This window comes from Cryptomeria japonica, chromosome 1 (genome assembly GCF_030272615.1).
Source record: "Cryptomeria japonica chromosome 1, Sugi_1.0, whole genome shotgun sequence".
Classification (NCBI taxonomy): domain Eukaryota; kingdom Viridiplantae; phylum Streptophyta; class Pinopsida; order Cupressales; family Cupressaceae; genus Cryptomeria; species Cryptomeria japonica.
Window position 1 is genome coordinate 613,233,738 of NC_081405.1, and position 25,550 is coordinate 613,259,287.

At 36.8% G+C, this 25,550-nt stretch overlaps 1 protein-coding gene across 2 annotated transcripts in view; it reads right to left on the reverse strand.

Annotated features, from left to right (window-relative positions):
* LOC131049414 (DNA (cytosine-5)-methyltransferase DRM2) overlaps positions 1-25,550 on the reverse strand; it is a 101,902-nt gene that overhangs the window by 57,171 nt on the left and 19,181 nt on the right. For both annotated transcript variants that reach the window (XM_057983468.2, XM_057983469.2), the window contains exons 3-6: positions 19,426-19,522; positions 19,250-19,296; positions 19,015-19,152; positions 6,997-7,096 (exon numbers count right to left, since the gene is read on the reverse strand). In XM_057983468.2, coding sequence (XP_057839451.2) covers positions 6,997-7,096; positions 19,015-19,152; positions 19,250-19,296; positions 19,426-19,522 — 382 coding nt within the window. The remainder of the gene's footprint in view (positions 1-6,996; positions 7,097-19,014; positions 19,153-19,249; positions 19,297-19,425; positions 19,523-25,550) is intronic.

Below are 25,550 nucleotides of genomic sequence, written 5' to 3' on the forward strand. Positions count from 1 at the left end.
TTACAAAGGCCTATCATTACAATCAGTTGGCAGGACATTACAAAACTTACAAACAAATAAGAGAGAGATTCTTGTAGAAAGGCCTCAAAGCAAACGTCCTAAAACACGATAGAGAGTGCATGGTGTGTCAAAGGAATAAAGAACATACATTTCCTATACGATTACTTCAACCCCTACCTATACCTAATTAGAAATGAGAAAGTATTTCAATGGACTTTATTACATGGATTCTTAAAGGTACAAGGAAATTATTATGTATACATTGTGGTAGACCATTTTGACTAAGTATGCACATTTTCTTACAATATCCACCAAGTATAGAGCCCCTCAAGTAATTGATGTCTTTTTCAAAGAAATTTTCAAATTATATGAATTACTCAAAAACATTATCAACAACTGGGATAGCAGATTCCTTAGTTTGTTTTGGCAAGAACTTTTTAGACTAGCAGGGACTAAAATCACCCAAAGTAGAAGCTACCATCCACAAATCGATGAACTGACTGAAATTCTCAATTAAAGACTTGAGCGATATCTAAGAAACTATGTCACTGAACAACAAAATCATGGATCAAATGGTTACACTTTGGGGAATATTGCTATAACACTACCTATCATATGTCAATAAGAAATGATTCCTTTCAAACTCTTGTATGGGTACAGGGAAGCCTAATTTAGAGATTTAATCCTCTCCAAAGCTCGAGTACTAGGAGCTTGAGACTTAGTGCAATAAAATGTAGACATTATGAATACACTTGAAGAAAAATTGTACCAAGAACAAAATCAGCAAAATATGCATGCTGGTTGAAGAACTGAAAGAACATTCGAAGTTGGGGACTTAGTCTTCCTAAAATTGCAACCCCATTAGCAATCACCAATCAAAGTAAGTGGAGCCGAGAAACTGAAACCAAGATTTTATGGGCCTTAAAAGATTATGAGGATCAGTGAAATTGCTTGAGTTGGAATTACCAGCATGTAGCAGAATTCATTATGTCTCCCTTTGTAATGTCCCCTTCTCCTTAGCACGTGCACTGTGTCGAGGTTGGCCTATATTTGACCCTCGTAGGCCAAGGAGTTGTTTAGGGGGTCGACATGGCGGTGATTGGTGACTTCACATCTCTTTATTATTTGTTATTTTGATGTTATAAGGAGATAACACGTATCAGGAGACGTGTTAATTTTATTTAATTATTATATTAAAAGGTACACTAAAATATCATGTTTAATTAAATAATATAAAGTGTACCTAAGCTTATCTTCTAGAAGGTGGTTGTGACATACTATGTAATGGATAAATAGAAGAGAGGAAAGACATGTTGGGCATCACTTGTTCATGTTATCTCTTGTTGGAGTTGTGGAGCCACAGGTTGTCCGCAGAAAGATCCTAGGGAACGATACCTCCCTATTGGTCAGCATAACTGAGGGGGTGAAAGAACCTCAGAAGGGTTGCGAAGAGAGTGGTAAGCATCCAGCTTTTCATACTGAGTATAAGGAGTATTTAAATCAGACCTCGTTTGAGCTTCAGGTTTTCAGAACTTAACAGTTTGGTTCATAGTTGATGGCAGAAGTATTCTATATGTGATTAGAAGGTAGCAATTTCATTCAAGCATAAGGGCGATATGCATTGATGATTAGAAGAGGCAAATCGAAGGTATGAAGTTATATTCCCATTGCTGTCCCAGACCCTAGTGACCACGTTTTGACTCATATCCTATCATTCATGTATCGATTTTGATTACTATTGGTGCGCAAATATATTTGAGGACAAGGCGATTATTTTGTAATCTTTTATTGGGGAATTTGGTGTCTATATTATTTCCTTGGTGAGGCCGAACTTCTGCAGGTTCGGTCCCTTCTTGCACCTTCGATTTCATCATTCAATGATCAAATTTGTACCAAGGTGGTCTAGAAAGCTGGGCGCTATCCTCCAGAAGAAGATCAGATTATCAAGAGGCACGATAGGAATGTTTGAAGGCAACTTGTCATTGTGTTCTCAGATTCACATTCTTACAGCAGTAATGGCAACCTTTTAGATGACTTGACTCGGCACTTGGAGGTTCGTTGTTGGTTGGAGATTGCAAGCTTCATCACCACAGACTGCCAGGTTCTTAATTATCAAGTCTTCGTTGCATTTTCAGTTGGTTGTACTATATAATGACAGTCATATGTCCTCAGACTAAACTGAAAGAGTCCATGTCTCATTTGTTGATATGGTGAATGTATTAGATGGTCAAGAAGCCTTGATTCCGATTGTCACTTTTAATTGATGTTTGCCAATTGTTTGACTTAATGACAGACTGCTGTACCTTCTTATTTCTGCATAATATTTGATGTTAGAAAGTCCAATCTTCAATATTTATGATTGTACTCTCATCATAGATTGTTATCTAGTCATAAATTCATTTGAACAAGAGTTTATAGTATCAAAACACATCTAAGGTGTCTTGGAACAGTATAATGCCAAGTGTTTGACAAAATTTCCCTAAGTGAAATATTAAGATTTCATACCAGAATTTAGTAGGGACACTAATTAAATAAAATTAGCAGGTCTCCTGATACGTGTTATCTCCTTAATAACAAATAATAAAGAGATGTGAAGTCACCAATCACCGCCATGTCGACCCCCTAAACAACTCCTTGGCCTACGAGGGTCAAATATAGGCCAACCTCGACACACTGCACGTGCTAAGGAGAAGGGGACATTACACCCTTCTGAAAATGCTATTTGATAACCTCTATCCTCCAAGGCTGAAATAGATATAAGATTCCTCTTGATTCCTAGCACGAATAAGACATCAATTAGATGAAGAGAAATTCTAGATTCTAGGTTGAGTGATGTAGCACCAAATCCTTTCACTGAATAGCGTGCATCATCTCCAATGATCACTTGGAGATTAGACTCCCTTTCCACCAAATCCGAAAGATGTTCTCGATAGCCTGTGATGTGTCGAGAAGCTCCACTATCAATTAGCCAAGTGTCGCTATCCGTGGGAAAATTACTTGATAAGGCAGATATGAAGAGGAATCCATTAGAGTTGTCTTTTGCTTCCTTTTAAGTTGAGACTTCATTAATGTTTGCCATTTGTTGCTTAGGCCTTGTCAAACAGTCTCTTGCATAGCAACCAAACTTGTCACATCTAAAGCACTGAATGTGAGAGAGATCTTTCTTCTTCTTCTTTGAATCAGGTGTAGAATCTGATCTTTGATCTCTATTCCTCTTGAAGTTGCCTTTCTTCCAATTTCTTCCTTTCTTGGTAGATTGAGTGGCAAGAACATGAGTGTCTTCATTTTGAGAACCTTTGGCAACTCCCCTTGCAGCCAATCTAATTCTTCTTGGATGAAATCTGTACGAAGACGATCAAATTTAGGCAATTTGGATCTCCCACTTATACTTTGAATAAATGGCTCCCAAGAATGAGGAAGGCCATTCAATGCCAACATGACAAGATCTTTGTCTACCACTAGGTCTCCAATAGCGCTTAGTTGATCCCTCGGTTTTGAGATCTTCATGAAGAATGACATGGCTGATTCTCCTTTCACCATCTTGACTTAATGAAGTTGTTGCCTCATGCAAGAGCCCTACTTGTGTTGTTAATCTCATATAGGCTTTCCAAGGTCTTGAACACGTCTCTTGCAGTTGTCATCTTGGAAATGAGAGGCACTAAGTGGTCCCTTACGAAGTTAATCAATATCTTTTTCGCTTTTATGGCATTCTTCTTGAATTGAAGTTTCTCCTCTTGATCTTCTGGCTCAGATAAGTCCTTTTCCTCCACAAACTGAAGAAGATCATTTTCTTCAAGTGCAATAAGCACTCTAAACTTCCACGAAGTGAAGTTTGATGCACCTTCAAGCCTATCCTCGACTTTAAGTCCATTCACCATTTTCACTTGCAATGAACTACTCCTTAGAATAAGAATAAATCACTGCTTATAGAAAAATCTGATCACGATCTAATTCACCGTGGCTCTGATACCATGTTAAGTTTTATGATCAAATAAGATAGAAGATAATTTAATCAAAAAATGCACAGCATGTACCCTGGGAAAACCTTCCAATTTGAAGGTGAAAAACCCAGCAATGAATGTCTCTGATTATATTTATCAAATATGGATATGATCTTACAAAATTGCTTCACTCCTTGAAGCTATATGAACAGATAGTATTACCCTAGACTGCTGTAGATGCACTCTGAATTGAGGAATGATCTGAAACTCGCCAATCTGACTTGTAAATAATGTTCGATCTGCTGTAGGATGACTTACTATGCTGAGGGATGAATTTGCTATAGACTGAAGAAGGAATTTGATATGATTCTCTTTCTTGCTGTATGTGTTCGACCTGCTACTGTATATATTCGATCTGCTTGAAGAGATTATGATTAATGCCGAGGAAGAGGAATGCACCCTTCCTTTATACCGATTGAGGGTGACCCTTCCTCAAGAGTCGGCTCCCTTCAAAAAGTTACGTCCCAATGCAAAGGTGGCGGACTTTCAAGTCGGCCTTGCTTGATTAATATAGATAATAATTACATAAGCAAATCGGCTTATTTATATTTAATACATCAATGCATGCAAATGTTTATGAATCGAACCTATAAAATGTCTAAGGCCGATAGGCCAATTAGACATTTATATTAGCTATGTCGGCCATAGAAGGAATCCGACCATAGCTATAAACATCAACAGTACTCATCATTTTTAATGGATAGAAAGACTCAAAAAATCACCCATTGATCAATGTAGTTGTCGCGTCCCCTAAAGGGGCAATGTTTTCGAGGGCAGTAGATTGTTAAGGAAAGATGAAGGATGGCGCATTTATTGCTACCATTCTTTGTAAACCCATTAAGGAAGTGGGCCTTCAAAATGCAATACAAGTTATAACATACAATGCCAAAAAACTTAGGGCTGTTGGATTATTGGTTGACGAAGATTATTCACACATATTTTGGACATTTTGTGCTGTCCAGTCCCTCAACCTAATGCTACAAAAAATTGGCACCAAGATTGATAGGATCAAATAGGTGTATGCTAAGGCCAAAGACATCCAAATATTCATCACCAATCACCACATGTCACAAGGCATATTTACATCATTCCCATAATTGGAGCTGTTGAAGGTAAGTTGGATAATAAATATGTTTTACTTTAGTAAACTTTTTAATTTAATTTTTATTTTTGTAAATTGAATTTTTATTTTATTTTCAGATAGGTTTTTGAGACCAATTTTGCCTCCCCAACACAATTGTTTTAAGATGCCTTGTGAAGGTTTGTGAGGCACTTTCTAACATGGTCATCAGCCCAAATTGTTCCATATGGAGGCAATCTAGCACTAAATGGGCAAAAAAGGTTAAGCAAATGACCCTAGATGACATTTGGAGCCTTGGAGGGATTGTGTTGAGTGACATTTTAATTTCACTGAGACCATTTGAGCGTGATCTGTTATACCGACATTGAAAGGACTTGTTTGGGTGAGGTATATGTAAAGACCTGAGCTAAAACTATACCAAAAAAAAAAATCTTACTTTCCACAAAACTCAAAATAGGTACTTTGTTAAACAGTTCATGTTCATATTTTGATAGGTTTTCTGTTTTGCAATATATCATAATAACAGTCTAGTATTTGGCACCATCAAAGTAATCATAAACAGCAACATTCAACTATAAATTCACTACACATTCACACAGATTGCCAACTCAATGGTAGAATTTCATTTGCTGTATAGAAAAGGTTACAAAATGATAGTTTGCGAACTTTTTAGAGCAAAATTACAGTTATAGATTTATGTGCACGAGACTCAACCAATTGTCTTCAAGGTGTGATGCTATTCTGATCCCAAACAGCCCTTGGAGACACCACTCGACTTCCCTCAGCACCTGCTATTTGCTTCTCAATTCTTGGTGCCAACGCAGATCTCTCATTGCAGCCTTAATCAGCCCCCAAAAAGGCTCAAACTGTTCTTCCTTTTGGACGCAGCCAGTAGAAAGGAAGTCTCATGCTGAACAAAGGGCATTAGGCACTCGTCCAACACATTGAAAAACACACCAACAAGGGTAAACAGCACCCAATATCTGCAATTTGTAATCACCCAGCAGCCTCATTACTTACACCATCCTTAGTCCCAATTTTCCACACTAGCAAGAACAATAGCAGCCATAAATTTGGAACTCAATTGCCTAGCAAGAATAATTCTCATGCCAAGCTATTACTCAAGCAATCCTCATGAAATGAACTTCATCTTCTCGCTTGGAAATTTCTTTCAAATATTCAATAAATTATCTTGCCTTCAAAACTTCACAAATGATAAATTTTCCATCGGTAAATCCCTACGTGAAACCTGTGATTTCATTTGCAACTAGCTAGGGAAGATATTTCACCACAAAAAATGATTTCTCTTAGGGTTTTCATCCTAGGGTTTCCTCAAGCATAAGCTCAAAACTACACAATAGAAGAAAATAACAAGCATACCAAATGAGCTCTCAAAATCCTATTTTTTATAATAATGTTAAAATAATCTCAAAGGGCTTTTCGAATTCCCACTTAATATATATTTCTTGAGTGGTGTTTTCTTGCCTTGTTGATGTTGGAGCAATATGTTTCATGTATGTCACTTCAACCTTGAATAAGATAGTTTTATCAAAAGCTTCACATTTGGTTGTTTGTTTCATGGAATGAGAAAAATAGCTATCCTCCACACTAACTAAGATTTCATTGAAACAAATCAGCTAACATGAGAACAACTTAATATCAAGGCATGCAAAACCTTATCTAGCTGCATACATTCCAATTAACATAACTTAATGAATTCGCCTCAGTTTATTTGGAAGAACCATGTATTAAGATTTCCTTTTCATGACGAGGCACAATTTCTTGATATTCTAAAATTCCTTATTAAATGGAATCTACGAGATAAATTTAGAAAGATCAAAGTTAAGGTTCGAATTCAATACAAACTTAACTAAAGCACTAAAAGTTCTCACCGTCACCTGGAAAAGAACATACCATTTATTTCAATTGCTGAAGAGACTTCTTTTTCAGAATAGCCCATTTCCAACAAAAAGGCTATGATATTATCTGCCTTTAAATCTTTTGATCGATCTTCCTATTTAATTTTAGAGAAAAAATATCAAAAACAATGGATATACAAAATATATTAATGTGAACAGTGAAACAAATGTTTTATATCCTCCTCATCCACTAACATGGTCAACTACAAACTAAATTACATCGAACAAAAAAATACTACACATGAATGGAAAATTAAATTGTGGAATAGTCATTTCATACAACCACTAGGCAAAGCTTAATAATTCTTAAAAGACAGGGCGATAAGCATACACATATAAGCTTATGGAGAAATTATAGAAAAATATTCGACCAACAGTTACTGAGTTAAGATAAATTAGGTCAATCTTCATACACACTAAAGTCGAGCACAGTTTGTCCCAAGCAAGTTTCTCAACAGCCACTTATTCCACATTCTTTCATGACCACCTTAACAAACAAAAACAACAATTATGATAGTTGTAATATGGAATACAATCCAATAGAGAAAATATCCTAACAAAACCCTCTCACAATACCCAAAAGGAAAACTTGCAAAGAAAAACTACTGCCAAACAGCATTGTAAAATTGATCATTATGAGATTGCAAATTTCCTCTAGATCATATTAATATGACTTAGATATAAAGGCACAATTAAAACATTACAAAAGATGGTTCTACAAAATTTTAAAATGCAGACAAAGGAAAACCTAAAACTCATTAAGAATGACAACTACCCTGGGGCAGAGATTGTTGGGATTTCCTGCTTGATGTTGGTAAATTGATACAGTACAGAGATCTTCAATGATGCTTTTCTATCCCTTCTCCTTCCAAAACTGCCCCAAGCACCCTATTTCAATGTCTTCAAACAAAAAGCCTATCCTATACCATCCAACACCCATTTGGATTGGAGTCCAAGTTTCCAACTATTGCTCACTGATAAACCAGAAAATAGTAATACTGATGATAATAGCAATCCCATTCCCAATCCTACTGATGACTATACAATGTATTCCACTAGACATTTTAAATCCATGGTCTCCACCATCCACATAGCTTTAGTCAATATCAATGACTCCCTAAGTGGCCTTCTCAAAGATATTGAACTCAAAAAAGCTGAGCAAGAATATACCTCTCATCTCTTCAACCTGCTTCTAAGCAATTTGTAGGTTATTCAAGACAAACAGAAGGCCAAAATTGGATCCCATAACAAACAGAAGAGGGTCTGGCTATCCTCAGGAATTGCCACCAAATATTCTCAATAGAATGGAAGCTATAGAGAGGATTCTTCACATCAATCATCTTCAAAGAGAGGGAACTGCTCCTTCCTAGCATTTCCAGAAATATTATACACCAAAATGGTCCCAAATTTCAAAGAACGTGAATGTCAATGGACCACTCAAATGGAACCTTGAAATGTATGTGTGGACATGCCTAATGAAGATGCAATGGATGGAACTTAAACACGGAAGGACATCCTCCTTTGCAGATCAATACAAGGATGTATCAATGCAATCCTAATAGGACCATACGATAGTCAGGAGTAGTAGTCGAGTAATCTTCTCGCTCTGCTCTTTGTATTAAATCTGAAACTTAACTATTTTGTAATACATATCTAGAAGATGTAGCTTACTAGGTTTATTTGACTGCTCTCAGTTAGAATCCAGTTTAACGGTTTCTCTATGGTCTCAGGTTTTATAACTTCACAAGCTGAATGCTTCCAAGGAATTTGTTTAACACTAAAAGAAAACTGAATATACATATTTTAAAAAAGTTAAAATATGTTTAATTACACAGCTTGCATGGGAGTAAAAGCAGGAGGATAGATCATGAGGTGGAATTCATTGGGGTTGTGGCAGCATTGATGCCACCAACAGCCCTCAATTCCCTTAATATCTTATTATTTGTTGTTTCATTTGCTTTGCATAATTGCGAACAATCCAAAAACAGAGTGGATATTGGAAATCTTGCCCCAGATTCAATAAAGGCTTCGGCAAAGTTTTGTAGCCATGGATGGCCAATGGGACATGCAACAAATGCACTTGCAAATGGATCCACCAGATGAGAGCAATTGGGGTTTCGGTATAGCCATTTCAGCATCCAAACAGTGCTAACAGATTTGCTGAAAAACCACCCAGTCTAACCAGGCCTAAACATGCCCTGCCCACTTGAAAGCAAAAACCAGCAAGTCTTTGACAGACTGACCAAGTTTGAGTAAACTTGCGAAACCCACTGACAGTTCTTGCAATTGATGAGAATACCCAAAAAAGCACACAACTTTAAATTCAATCAACCCAAACACTAAGAATCCATGGCAATACTATTTTCCTTCTTAGTGGCATATGAAAGACAAAGAATTCAAGGAATTGACATAATGATACAAGGCCAGGAGCTTGATCATCTGGCAAAAATTCAAATCTATGGAATACTAAGAAGCCATACTTCGGAACAAAAGATTTATAAGTAATTCACATTAAATCATTAGCTGATGTAATGTCATTGTCATAGAAAAATGAACATGTAGTGTGCAAGTAGACTAAGATTTCTGACAAGACTCCTTACAAAAGCATCCTGAATGACAATGTCAATGTCAAAATAGAAATTGTTACTTTTGCCATCACAAGTATCTTCTGTAAACCATCGAGTGATGAGATGCTATCAAATCATTTCTGTATGATGATAAACATAATCAATAACTAAGAAAAAATGGGCAATTTTGCTAAAATTTCTACCGTGATTGCAAGTGGATATTTACATACAGCTGTACCTTTCCATATCAATCATTTAAAACAAATAATTTTGGGCATAAAATCAGATATCTCATTTATTTTAATTGCGTTTTTTGACTAGCACTTGTCAAAGAAGATTCAGACACAGTAAACTAGATTGATAATTTCATAATACAGATGCCTAAGCTAGTTTTTGTGGATTGGTTTTATCCATATTTTAACCAATTAAATTGGCCCTGGATATCCTAAGCATGATTTTGTACACTGTAACCACTTAAAAATATTTATATAATTTTAAATCATGTTTCTTTAAGCTAAAATCTACTTCTGCACTCATTTTATGTATACTTGTGTGTGTGAGCAAAGTAGCATGTAATTGACTAGTTTACTTTTTTATGATGGAAACTTTATGAAAAAGTATAGAGACAATACTGAAAGGCCTTTTAAGTGAATGTTGAAGCACTTCTCAGCAATTACCAAGACCCATTTTTGTGGCCAAAGATGCAACAAGAAGCCACAAACAACTATTGGTGGACACAAATGCTTTCAAGGCCAATATGTTAGGACAACACACAAGATGATCAATCTATTTCCTACATAACCCCATAAGAGAGAAGCATGCAGACAAGTAAACAAAATAAACATATGCAAAAACCAAAGATATATCACAAGGTAATATAAGATATACCCTATGAAAGCTTTCAAAGAGAGAAAATCCTAGCCTCTAAGAGCATCCATGCTCAATGTATACACTTACAAAGTCTTCATGAACACTTTCGAAACATCAAATCTCTCCAATGCATCATCCACGTGTCCAAGCATGAATCCACGCATCCCAAGCCATGATTCACATATGCACTCCTCAAAAGCAGACTTAGTACGATGAAAGCCAAACTAAAACCCCAACAAGCCAATCTAAATCACTAAACATGTGGTTGCTTTTATAGACTCAAGCTCACACAAATACAACCAAGTGGTAAGGTAAAACCTGTTGGAATAATGGTTGATGTTTGTATTACATTGTTAGCAGTGATGTAGTTACACGATGGTGCAGTTACAACTGTTATACAATTATGTGAACTATACATCTCCTTTGTGTATATATCATCCTCGCATCTTCAAATAACATATCGAAAAAGCATTTACATTGCTCTCCTTCATTTGGTATCAGAGCACAAATCTAGAGGCAAGACATGGTGTGAAGTTCATGTAGTTTCTGTGTAGAGGCGTAAAATTTGCAAATACGTGCAAAAGGTGTTTCACAATAAGAAGACTAAGATGTGAAGAGCATATTTTTGTTAACACATTTCATTTTGCTTAGACATTTTCTTCATTCTTTGCATGTTTGGGGTAGATCCAGTGTGTGAAGATTATTGGTGCCTCCGATCCAATACGTAAATATTATTGGTGCCTCCATCCTGCACCGATTCAATAACCCCCAAACTATTGGATCTTGCATCTTTGGTTTTCTACACCGGCACAAGTTCATGAACAATTTTCTAGCATTGTTTCATTACTATTTTGTCATTTTTTAATTCACTGCCAATTCGCTTGAGAGTTCACGGTGTAACAAGTGAATTTAGGCATGACAACAATCTAGTGGTATAGATGATTCATTCATGTGCATTGATACACCTCTTAACATAAATCATCTGTGAGACAAGTTATGTAGCCACTAGCAAGGAAGGAAAGAATCACACCTTCAGTAATCAAGTTTTCACCATTCTATGCTTTCATATGGAAGCATACAATCAGCACATAATAATCTTATAGGATTTAAGGAACGTAAGTTTGATGTTTTCTTAATACCCTGTGCTTGAAAGAAGTCATTCTACTTATGGTACCATCTTAGAATAGAGAGCAATTTTATCTTTTTATTTATGAAGTCATGTGAAAAAATATTGATGTAAAAGGAAAAACCATAAAGAATGAAATAAAGGTGGTTGAATATTTCAACATTTTGGAGAGATAAGGTTGATATTAATTGTTAAAATAGATATTCCATTAGACAAGTATTGTAGATTTAATTTTCACACTTAGAGAATGAAAATTCAAATGCAATTGATGAATAAGAATTTATGGGGTATAGTAAGTGGAAAGGAGAAACCACTTACAGATGCAACCAAGCTATTAGAATAGAATAACAAAGATGATAAAGTGAAGGCTATTATTGGTCTTGCTCTTTCTAACACTTAATTGAATCACATAGATTTACATAAATCATCAAATGAAATCTGGGATAATTTGAATAAATTGTCTGGAGCCAGCAATCAATGCAAAATTCTCTCTAAAAATAATGTCAAACCATATAAGTAATTTGAGATCTCTAATTAGATAGTTTGCAGAGGTCAAGGCTCATGTAGATGATGATGATGCTAAAACCATATTGTTAAACAGCTTGCCTTCAAAATACAACAATGTTGTTTTCACACTTAGTCAAATACCATCACAAACTCCAGAAGGTATGATTTTGGCTCTTCTAGCAGAAGATAAGAGAACAAAAGAAGAATCAAGTCTTTTTATTGTAAGAAAAAGGGTCACACAGCTTGGGATTGTAGAACTCGGGCTAGTGATGTGCTTAAGGGAAAAGTAAAAGAACAATCTGATGAAAGCAATGTTGATAGCATTGAAAATGAAGATTCCACAAATGATGAATGTATTATTAATGACTCTTCTCTTGGTGTCAATGGTACATTAGTACTATAAAATTTCAAATCTTGGAGACTGGTGGCACCGGAGGATGGAGGATTTTCATCATCTCAAGTTAGCTTCTCGCTGTAATGTCCCCTTTCGCTTAAAGTCAATCATGATTAATTTTGCTAGCCTTAAGTATTCCCGAAGGCTAGAGCAAAATAAATTACAAGGGAATTAAATATGGAGCTGAGCCAAAGCATAAATTATATTTTGTTCATATTTAATTATTAAGGTGGGCCCCTTTTTTTAATGTTGAGAGCACCTAAGTTATGGACAAGCTATTTCTCCCAAGTCGAAATTAAGTATTTATTATATGACTTGAGCGGCTTATGGAAGGGACATAATTATTTCATGCTTTTATAAAATCATTATAGAAGCCCAACCTTGTGAATGAAGAGGTTCGTTTAAGCCAAAATAATAAACATCATCGGGTGTGACCAAAGTTTGGAACAAAAAGAAATAAATAAAGGAAAAGAATATTTTATTGTGTATAGTCGGTGATGCAAAAGGGAAGGCAAAATATAAATGATATCGAATTGCTGGGAGGAATCATCTTTTATTTTCCACAATATTTCTTCAAAATGAGTTCTTTCAGAGCAAGCTACTGTAGCTCAAAGTAGCCTCAAACCCTAGCCGCAGGTGTCTCTGGACGTAGCCCCAGAATGCCTAACATGATGAACCCGCAGGTTTAGAGCGAGCCCCCGTGTCTTTGAGCTGGACGCGACGCCCAGCAGTCATTCCTGTGCTCTCATTCCCTTGGTTCGCAATGGTGGCGTCTTATTCAGCCATTGAAGGCCAAGGATTCCTCTATACCGTGGAAAGGGGACATTGTTCTGGACGGCCTGCATTAATGTTCAATTCCAACAAGATAAGCCAGCATTGAAGCTAGGAACGGAAATATCTGCACCTACATTGTGATTCGGTGGAGTGGAAGGAAGCATGACTTGTGGCTTACCTGTGCTTCTGCGAACTAAGACCATTTGCAAGTCATCCAGCTCATTCCAGTATCGAGTTGCTTTCATCACAGACTTGGGTCTACATCCCGGGTATGAGAGGAAATGATTATGCTTATATTGTAGTATGTTAGGAATGCTATGTATTAGACTGCAGTCTGAAGTTACATTTCGAAATTAAGTGTATCAGTCATAATTATTCGAACCGTAAGCTCTGATTTGAGCACCTCATGTTGCAAATTCCTTAAGTGTCTATTCTCTAAATTATATGCAAGTGTTAAACAAGTTTGAATCTTCCCCTCCATAGATTATTTTATGGTTTAGCATCAAATATAAACCCTCAAACTCAAACAATAAACAAGAAGCCTGACAACAAGACATTTAATGCAAAGTATTTGACGAAATGTCACATCCAACAAACTGAAAATTTAAGGGCAGGACTAAAATAGTTCCTTACACTCGCTTTGAGATGATGTTTTTTTGCAAGAGAAGATTTTTTGGTTTTAGTCTTTCTTGTTTCTTTGTCTTATTTGTTGATGCTAACAAATTTGAAGAATACGTGTTGTGAAGGTTATATTTTGGAGACAGGTTTGGGATTTGGTGTTGAGCTCAATATAGATTGTTGTCGAGCAAGCTTTAGAGTATATGATCGAGAATTATACCCTTTCGCGGTCATTAGACAATGATAGAGATCTGTCGTATCTTTTAAGAATCATTGTTGAATAATTCAAGACTATTATTCAAGAGTTCAAGACCGAGAGCTTAAGAACACAACTCGAAGCAACACCTTTCCAAGGGTCAAGAGACAACTTGATGGAGCCCCGCTTGGTTTAGGATTTGCGTTTTCAAGAGAAGATTTTCTAAAAATTATGTATTCATATTATGTAATCGGCAAGTTTTGTTCTGTAAGCCTTAAGGGGGATCTCTAGGGCAAGGTGGATTTTATGTTTCTAGGATCAATGTAATAAGAGGGAGAATGTTGGCGTAATGGTTAATGTTTGTATTACATTGTTAGCGGTGGTGTAATTACACGATAGTGCAGTTACAACTGTTATACAGTTATGTGAACTGTACATCTCCTTTGTGTATATATCCTCCTCACATCTTCAAATAACATATCAAAAAAACATTTGCATTGCTCTCCTTCAAAACCATGTGCCTTGAAGCCATGAGTTCACAAAACTATTGAACCCACATTTACTTTTTATTCTAAATTTCTTAAACATTAATTTTTTTCCCATTTGCAACCCACATTAAATATCTAACACAATGTTGCATACAACTTTACAAGCAGCCCCAAATAAATATTTAATGTGGCTAAACACATCACATAGGGTGCACTAAAAACAAATATTTATTTATTTTACATAATTACATTAAACAAATGTTGTGCAAGGTGTACAACACATAATTCTGACACAAACAGAGATGATTGGACACAAATGAGATGAGAAGAGGTCGGTGGAGTAACTGTCAAGTAGAAATATTTACAAGCCTAGACAAATCTTGCTATCTCCAGCTTTAGTAAGACCACAACTACTATGATTGATTTTCTTTAAAAGGTCCAAACTGAGCATAGCAGTGAAGGAAATAAGTTAAGACAACTACTTACAAGGCTCCAATCTGGAATATAAAGTGTATGACACCAACATTGGATTGGTATTGGCATCTGTGAGCATAAACAAGCCTATGAAAATGCTGGAGTTGATTGTTGAGATGAATGATGCAAAACATGGACATGAAACCCAAAGCAAAAATAAAATTAGTTGGTCTGCAAATTTGAAGGTTTTGAAATTGAGACTTTCCCTTGCCATATATTTTTAAGAGATTTCATATGGTCTGATCTATCAGATTGAGGAACGATGGTTTTTATAGATATTGGTTGGCAATAGCTGCAGATTTGATGCTGGAGTTATGAAACATAAAATTATAAATTTCCATGGTGGCAATAGTTATTTTGGAAATGATAACTAGAATTAAACAAAATGCTCATATTAGTTTATGAGAATCCATCTTCAATTGATCCTCATAATCCACTGGAGCCACTCGATTCTATTCTTTGCTTTGTTGAATTCTCAATGTGCTACCAGTATTACTCTGTAGTTCAATGATATGGATGAAAAAAGACTGAGTTTCAGCAAGTTTTCTTATTTTAGGTATGGTACATAAAAATACAGATGGTTACTGCTTCTAGTGGAAGGTATTTCTTTGTTTTTAAAATCATGTCCCAGATGCTTGTTTTGATGGTACAGAGTAGTTTTTGGGAAAGGAGGAAGAGAGTTCTGTTTAAAAAATTATTTCCTTAGGTGTGCTGCTGCATATTGTTCATCTTCGCATTGCATGAATTGTTAGGAAACGTGCATAGACACATGGATAGTGTTAAAAATAATGTTTGTTTGAACTACTGAAGAGGTGAAGCAATATTGGGACATTTCCTTTTTTTTTGTGCTCAAATAAGGTGGTAAAAGTGATATTCTTGGTGCTCATCTCCTATTGATGAATGCATTTTCTATTTTTCTTACTTTTCACTTTGAAATTTAATAATTTACACTTGAAAAATACCTTGGCTTCTCCTATGAGTTCATATTATATTGTGTATGGCCCACTGAGCCCTTGATAATGACATAGATAAAAGAAATGAGATGTCTGATGTATTCATTCTTTTTATTTATTTGTTTGATTAAGTATATCCCTCTTTCTTGCAAGCAGACCTGAAAATGGAACCTAGTTCACAAGGATAAAAGTCTAACGAATTTACGACCACATCACAATCCATCTGACATTGTACTGATAAATTAAACACTTGCAGGTATGAAGTTCTTATGTGACGTTACATTAGATAACACCTAATTTTTCATTATTTTCTAGTGATTTTACCTATGTCTCATGGCATTTCTGGAACAGGGATGGTGGGCAGCAGGGGACACGTTTCAGGTACAGCAGTCCAAGGGCCATTTTTCAGGGACAGAAAGGGGATTGCAATATGTGTATATATAGAGGGAGGGACGGACGGATGGAGGGGTAGGGAGGGAGAGAGATGTACTCAAATTTCTACAAGTTAATGAACAGCAGTATAACAGCAGCGATATACATGATACTGTTAAAATGATATAGGATGATGACTGCAGAAGCCTGCATGCCAACCACATTCCAAAACTAAATTGTTTGTTTGCACTTCTTACACAATACGACAATGTACCTGACCATAGCCAATGCACCTTTAATTTCTTTTGCAACTGACAATAATAACTGCATCTAATGTTAAATCAAAAATTTTGAAGATTGAGACCTTTTTGAACAATGAAATCAGATATCCAAATTATTGCTGTTAGTGTTAAACTGTTATATAGTTATATCATTAACTATGGATCTGAATCATGATATATTTATAGATGTTAATATGTTATATTATAGTTGTTGCTATCACTGCAGTCATGATTAATCTAATTGTTGTTATACTGCTATCATGATATATATACTGCTGCTGTTATAATGATGTCATGATATATTTAACAGTCTTCTTTTAATATTATGGGCAATTTTTTTAAAAAACATTATAAAAAATTGCTTTGACGTAGGGGATGCCTGGCCATCCTCAAGATGGGCAAGAGACACCTGAAACATCCCCAGATGCCTTGGGGACGGCCAAGCATTCCCTAACTGTTTTCTACTATCCCCTAAAATAAGGACACCTTTCTAAAACGTTTCAAGAATTCACTTATTGGTGGGGTGGCCAAGGGACATTCCTTGCTGTCCTCAAAACACCCAAGGGGATGGGAACGGAGGTTGAGGGATCGGGAGACATCCCCATGCAACACAGTATTCTACTTATCACCTTCAATTAAATGTCTTAAATAAAAATTAATACTAACCAACTAACATGGCTCGTGATGGAAATCACAAACACCCTCTCCTAGTATAGATTTTGTTTGAGCCAAGTGCTGGACTAGTATGGGTATTTATGTTCTAGTTTTTGTAGCTGTACTACCCTGTATCATATAGAAAGTAACCACATTAATTTAAAATTTTGAACAAGATGTGGTCAATGGAATTGCTCCAAAAAATCATTTACACTTATAAAAAGAGAGTGCCCGAATCCTCCATTTACACTCTAAAATGTAAGGTTCCTGTTATCTGTTTTGCACTTCCACAATGTACAATCTTGTTATGGAGGGCTCTTGATAACATCATTTTACAACACAATAAAGAATTAATCAAAAAAATGTGAAAGGCATAACTTCAATATTATTGGTTGTTTACTCCCTATTTATTAAAATTCCTTCAATCCCCAAAACATAAATAGGTTATAGAGAATAATCGCTGGATATAATAAGACCAGTAAAACCTTTGTGTAGCATTTTATATAGGCCAAGGAAATGAATTACTATAAAGAAAGAAACTATATCAATGTCCATGGATGACCAAAAGTAAATCAATAGGGCTCAAGGGCATATCAGCATATAACAGAAAGTTCTAGAAAGAGAAAATCCTCGAGAGGCCCAAAAAAAGGAAGGAATGAGAACAAAAACACAATACAACTGTCATCTAGTCAGAGCTTATTCTATTATAAATGTGATTCAAATGTAAGCTTCACAATCCATTTAGTAGATGTTAAATATGTGTGGTCTACTTTGCATGTTTTACAACCGTTATGTACCATACACCCCACCACAACCATGGGATCCAGGGTATCATGCCATCTGAGGGTATGGGGAGCTATCTGTTGCAAGGTGTGCACCCTTGGTCTCCTTGTGCTGTGATGTGATGTGCAAAGCAGCACTTAGGTTTGTGACATGGCTTAACCGCCTCATGTGGATTCTATAAGTCTAGTGGTTGTATTGGGCATTAACAAGTCGATCTTTTGGTGCAACAGCAACCGCACTTGTAACAAGTGGTAACAGAGCTTGGTCTCAGGTTCAAACCCCTCGCTTGCTTGCGCTGGGGGGGGATTGTTGCAAGGTGTCCGCCCTTGGTCTCTTTGTGTTGTGCAACGTAGCGCTCGGGTTTGTGACATGGCTTAACCACCTCCTGTGGATTCTATAAGTCTAGTGGTTGTATCAGGCATTAACAGGTCGATCTTTTGGTGCAACGGCAACCGCACTTGTACAACTATCAGTCACCCATTAAGGATTTTGGGGTGGCCCCAAGAAAAAATTGTGAACCCTTATAGATAGTTTTTTGGATCCCACTTTTGGTATTCATTTTATTGCAATACTGCTTGGCAGTTTCCTATACTTATGTAGCTATAAACAGTCACACATTGATAACAGTTAATCACAAGTGCAAGGTATCTTAAGTATTATGAATGGTTGAGTTAATACAGTGAGCAAACATTGCTTTTACTGGCTTTTTTCCCAAACAATTTCCTACCGTAAATTCTCATGTTATATCGTAAGTGTCCCACTATTTTGTATTTTCTTTATTAGTACATTTAAGGTTCTAGAACAATGCCTCTCCTGCGTGGAATTATCAGTGTTTTTTCTCCTCATTAGATAGGGAAATATTTAATAAGAATCAAACTAGATGAAGTAAACATCAAGGCCAGTACTGGAAGCATGTTTGAAAATCTTTATAATCATAGGAAGCTTCCAATGATTACCTGGGGATCCCCATGTTCAGCAAATGTGTCTTCACCTTCAACTTTCTTCTCCCCGAAATTGGATTCATCATCACCCTCTAATCTCTCAGAATCAACAGTTGGATCCACAGAAACAAGATCTAAGGAATAATCAGCAACCTATAAATATTTAACAGTGTAGTTAAGACCAGGGCTAAAAGACAATTTACCCCATTCATTTGTAAAACTACAAACAAAATAAAATTGAATCACTCACTTTACAAGCTAAGAGGTACTCTAGTATTTCATTACAATTCTCTTTTCCTGACACAAGGAAAGGAGGATATTGTTAGGAGAGACTAAATGATCAATATATGCCTAAATGTATTCCCATCAAAGTGGACTTTTATAATAAGACAGTTTGAATCAATCGATCAAGAAATGTACTTATACCATGTATGCTAATAGCTTTTTCAACCATAGTAGAAGAATATCCCATGTCTACAAAGTCCCATTTAATAGAGTTTGATGATGTGTTAAATGCACTTGCCTGTAAGCAAAAAAGAAACATCAAAAAAATAAGCTTTTCAATTATACCCATTTTAGGAGATCGTATTTCTTTTAAATGAAAAAATTTCATGTTTCTCAATGTCAGAAATCTAAAGATCTATCAAAGAGCATCAAAGGATTTAAAGAAAAAATTAACGTGAATTGTGTCAAAATAGTTGACTCAGTTCACTAACCCTAAACAGCATGCTATAGCTTAACAAAAACTGAACTGTTAGCCAAAAATAATTAGGTCAACCACTTTGATGCTAGTAAAATTAGAAAATTGATAAATTCAGTTAGAATGTGGTTTTCCAGTAAAATGGTAGGAGTTTATCACTAACATGTCAGATCCGTTTCTCTGGGCTACTTGCGGGCTGTGAATCCCTGAGTGACACTACCCCAGGGGTTTGCCTTTCCTCATCAAGGAAAAAAGGTTTCATCTAACCCAAAAAAAAAATATAGAAGTAATAATATCGAGTTTGACACATTAATAACCCAAATCTGATAATGAAATATGAATTTAAATTATTGTCCCTATTCTCAATTTCTAGTCAAATGACTAAGTATGTAACTTAAAATGCTCTCAAACAACCTTGATTTGCTGATTTTCAGAAAAATAAGAAAATAAAGTTGCACAATGTTCTATAGAGGCTGCAGATGCTGCAGATGGTTCTGAAGTAAGGCAGGCACATTTGAGTCAAACATAACGGCGGCACATTTGGGGGAAACAGAACAGAAAATGAGTACAGTTTTGTTAGTAAAAAGCCACCAAAAACATAAGTTGTGTTATTGGAATCAGCATGGGCAAAGTAATGTAAAGTATTTTCAAACCCATTTCATAGAATAATAGTCCTGAAATTCAATCTTCCATTTGTGTGCCCAACTAATAAATCTAGCAATCAATGCAGTCACAACATTGTCTATTGCTAATTATGTTCTTATTGTAGTGCATTTTTGAGTCATCCCATACTATATTATATTATTAAATAAGAAAGTATTATGAAACCTACCTTTCATCATTCATAAATCTGGGTATCAATGTTAATTTAAAACCTGTGAAGGGAAATTTTGGGTTTGATGTATAAGCTGTTAAGGAATCCTCGGTTATTGCTAAACCATGCTAAAATACATAAATCCAAAGTATATCTATCAGGTTGTTATTATTAATGTGTAAATTGTAAAAAAAAATTGGCTTGCTAGACTTGAATAAAATAGGTTTAGAGTTTGTTAGATTAGGGAAAAATAATAAAATCTTAAGCATAGCACTAGGCCATTAATGTTGCTATATAAACATTAATATAATGAAAAATCTAGAGTATTATAAGGTTTTGGTTTTAAATATTTAAACCCAAATTTAAAATAGCCATAATATCTGCCTTCACATTCAACTTAAGACATTATTGTCGTATCAAAGTCGTCAATTAAATTAATATCTACAGATGGCTTTGAATATTATTTGCATAAATATTTGTCAAGTACATAACAAGGCTCTAATACCAAGCAAAGCAACCACTATGCCAAAAGCCTGAACTAATAGTGAATGGCACCCACAAGCGTTAAGGGTGAAGTTTTTGTCCCATCTAAGCTTTTGGATAACCAACCCACTTGTGAACATGTGGCTTCTCAATTGGGGTATGGTTCTAGCCTTAGGTTTTGCATCCAATAAGAATCCACCACCATCATGGCAATGTTGGGTTTTCATCCACCAAGGGCATTACAAGCCCCCCAATCTCTGCAAGGCTCAACCTCAAGATGTCAACTCCAATACCAAGCTAAGCAACCTCAACGCCAAAAGCCAAGACTACTACTGAATGGTGTCCACCAACATTAAGGGTGAGGTTTTTCATCCCAATATAACACCTATACAACCAACCCCTCATGGACACATGGCTGCCTGATTTGGATGTGGTCCTTGCTCTGGATTTTGTGTCAAGTGGAAATCCATCACCATCATGGCCACATTGCATTTTCATTCAACAAGGGCATCACAAATTCCTACACATATAAGAAATTGATGGTTCAAAAATATGATCAAAACAGCTGACAACTATCAATTGGCCAAAAGAATCAGCTATGTGCTTTTATTTCTGTTATTACCTGATTTTGAAGTTCTAGTACATGATCTGTCCCAACTCTAAATTAGACAATTACTTGTCTTATACATAAAACCTGATTTTTGGTAACATGAAACTTATATTTCTTTACAATGTCGTGCAGGTTGGATATAAATTGAACATATTAAAACTTAGTTTTCAGGGCTGTAGATCTCAGGTTCAGACTGATTTATGCTTGTGAACTTTTCATATTTTTAATTGCCAGCAATAGCACCTATAGGTGCAATATAACACTTGAAATGAATGGCCAAAGAGATTTTGTGATAGAAAATTCAATTCAGGGAAAAGGATCTAAAAACTTAAAGCATCAGCCTTTTGTCAAAGGCTAGCATATGAAAATCTTAACCAAAATAACAGTTATCATGTATCACTGAATAAATTAAAACATATAGAGTCAATAAATACAAATCATCAATCAAAACACATCTATTGTCTAATGTAAATACCACTCCGCATTATATAAAGCCTTATCCTTTACTCTCCATTTAAATTGTTGTTAATTTGGTTAAATGAAACGTTTAGTATAAATTAGACCATTATTATTACATAAAACTTAGCCTTCCATAGAAAATAAGCATTAATTCCTCTCAAATACATAAATCTATAGAAACCACAAGCCAAAGAGGGTCCACGAACAATTATATCAAACATGAGCAAGGAATAGAGAGGAACTAACACATCAAAATCACATTATATATTTTGGTGGATGTAATGTCCGCGATATAATTAAATAGTCAATTTAAATAATTTATTGTACAGCCCCGTATTTAATAATATATTTCGGGCCCTTTTTATTAATTAGTTAGTTATAAACTATTTGGTGTCGGCCCATTTGTAACCCTTCGGGAAACTTCCTGGAGCCCATATATATGGCTGAGTTAGTCATTTTTGTAGGTATGTGAGTTTTGGTATTTTTCCTTGTATGTGCGAATTCCAGTTGGAATTCAGTTATCAGCCATTTCGGAGGTGGAATATCCTCCCTACTTGGCATCCACAATTTCGGTGGGAGTAACTCCTCACCCTATTCTGCTTTTGTTCGAAGTCTGTGTAATCTGTTGTGCTTTCATTATCAATATAATTCCTCTTTGCATGTGCGAATCTCCATTCTGAAAATAAAGTCTCGTGTCTGGTATATTAATAATTCATTCCATTACCCTTCCTCTGTGCAATACTAAACTGCTGAAGTTAGAGGGCTCGAGGGGTGGGACTCGGTGGACAATCACTCACCGTACGGCCCAGCACCACCGTACATCCATCACCAACCGTACGATCAAAGACCGTACATACCGTACGGCTTGGAACAACCTCGCCGTACGGCTGGCACAAACACCACCGTATGCCTTCTTTGTGGTCCTAGCACCTTGTCGGAGGGGTTTTTGTGAGCTGATCACCTCGAGTACATTACAGTGGTATCAAAGCTGGTGATCTTGCCAGCCTATCGGGTAGTGGATGCAGGTGTACACCAGAAGGAGGTACCGTTCTGCCGATAGAATGGGAGAACCACAGGATCCTGCCAAGGAAGTTATGGCACTATTAAGGGAGCTAACCAAAAGCCAAGCTCAGCTCAACGAAACAATGATCAAAGGGGAACAACAACAAAAACTCATGGAAGATACATTGTGTCAATTGGCATCGGGAAAAACAAATGGAGAGAGCAATAATTCAATCAATGGAAGGTCAAACCCACAACGTTCAAATTCCCAACCGCTGATGCCAACTTTTCCCCAAAGAACTGAAGCATCACGTAGGGAGCAAGAGCCCACTTTCCAGGAGTTGCAAGCACAGTTGAATCAAGATTGGAGGGATGCAAACCTCGAGAGAGACATATCCTTCAAGGATTATGTCGAGCTCCGAATGAAATACTCAGGCGGCAAAAGTCGTGGCTACTATGGCTACTATAACAATGATATCAAACGGAAGGTTGGTAAGATTAATTTGTCACCTTTTGATGGGACCAGAGCAACCTCGGCACGAGCTTGGGTACAAAAAGCAGATACCTATTTCCAACTTAACCCAATGCCTGAAGATGAGGGTATCAAATTTGTTGCACTTCACTTGGAAGGAGTCGCTCACGAATGGTGGCATAATGGAAAGGTTACCCTCGGCCACGATCAGATAACTTCATATGTCGAATTCACGAAAAAGGCTTATAGACCGTTTTGACGGAAGAGATCCTAAACTCAACTTCAAAGAGTTGGCTCAACTGAAGCAATTTGGACCGGTGGACAATTACATTACAGAATTCCAGAGACTGTCCGTGTTGGTAACAGATATCTCGGAGAGGAGATTGGTGGTCTTATTCATGGACGGGTTGATGAAACCACTGAAGGGTTGGGTGAAAGGGTTCAACCCCAACACACTCTTTGAAGCGATTAAGAAGGTGCATGACATGGCGACCTCATCTTCTTCCTCCGAGAGTTACTCGCATGACAAACCACCCCTAGCCCCAAAGAAGCCATCATTAGATGACGCCACACGACAGGAACTCAGGAGAAGGAAACTCTGCTTTATCTGCAAGGAGCCGTGGGAACCAGGGCACCGATGCTTAAGCATTGAAGTGGTGGCCGACAGCGAAGAAGAGAATGAGGAAGATGGTCAACAAAGCACAAGGAAGGCTAAGGAAAACATAGATCATGTAGAGAGAATTTCCACACTGGTCCGTAGGGGAGGTGCCATTGCCTCTCTGACCAGCACTCTAGAATGCAGTGTGTTTCGAGTTCGCGGTACACTCCTAGGGCAACAAGTCGTAGTCATGTTGGACAATGGGGCCACTCTCAACTCTATCAACTCTTCACTCGTCACCAGGAGGGGTTTGCATACAGAGGAGCATGAAGGGTTCGAAGTCAAGGTGGCGGGAGGAAATCTATTGTCATGTACTCATTTGGTTCCACAACTCAGCATCACCATGGGGAACTACACAGTGACAAATGATTTCTTCGTGATTGATTTGGATGATACAGATGTCATCTTGGGCATTGAATGGATGGAGACACTCAACCAGTACACACAAAGCTTCAAGAAGATGGAATTCTCATTCGAAGTGGATGGCAAGAGGGTGGTACTAAGGGGAATGTCCAATGCCGGCAAGAGGGAAATTTCGGCCAGACAGATGGAAGCAATCTTCAGACATGAAGACATCGTCTGGGAGAGCGAACAGATCGGGGAGCATTGGAGTCTGCAATTGCTTGAGGGCAAGCCATTTTTGGGCCGGGAGAACTGTAATGTCCCCGATATAATTAAATAGTCAATTTAAATAATTTATTGTACAGCCCCGTATTTAATAATATATTTCGGGCCCCTTTTATTAATTAGTTAGTTATAAACTTTTTCGTGTCGGCCCGTTTGTAACCCTTTGGGGAACTTCCTGAAGCCCATATATATGGCCAAGTTAGTCATTGTTGTAGGTATGCAAGTTTTGGTATTTACTATTTTTCCTTGTATGTGTGAATTCCAATTGGAAATCAGTTGTCAGCCATTTCGGAGGTGGAAGATCCTCCCTACTTGGCATCCGCAGTTTCGGTGGGAGTAACTCCTCACCCTATTCTGCTTCTGTTCAGAGTCTATGTAATCTGTTGTGCTTTCATTATCAATATAATTCCTCTTTGCATGTGCGAATCTCCATTCTGAAAATAAAGTCTCATGTTTGGTATATTAATAATTCATTCCATTACCCTTCCTTTGTGCAATACTAAACTGCTGAAGTTGGAGGGCTCGAGGGGTGGGACTCGGCAGACAATCACTCACTGTATGGCCCAGCACCACCGTACGCCCAGTCATACGTCCATCACCAACCGTACGGTCAAAGACCGTACATACTTTACCGCTTGGCACAACCTCACCGTACAACTAGCACAAACACCACCGTACACCTTCTCTGTGGTCCTAGCACCTTGCCAGAGGGGTTTTTTTGAGCTG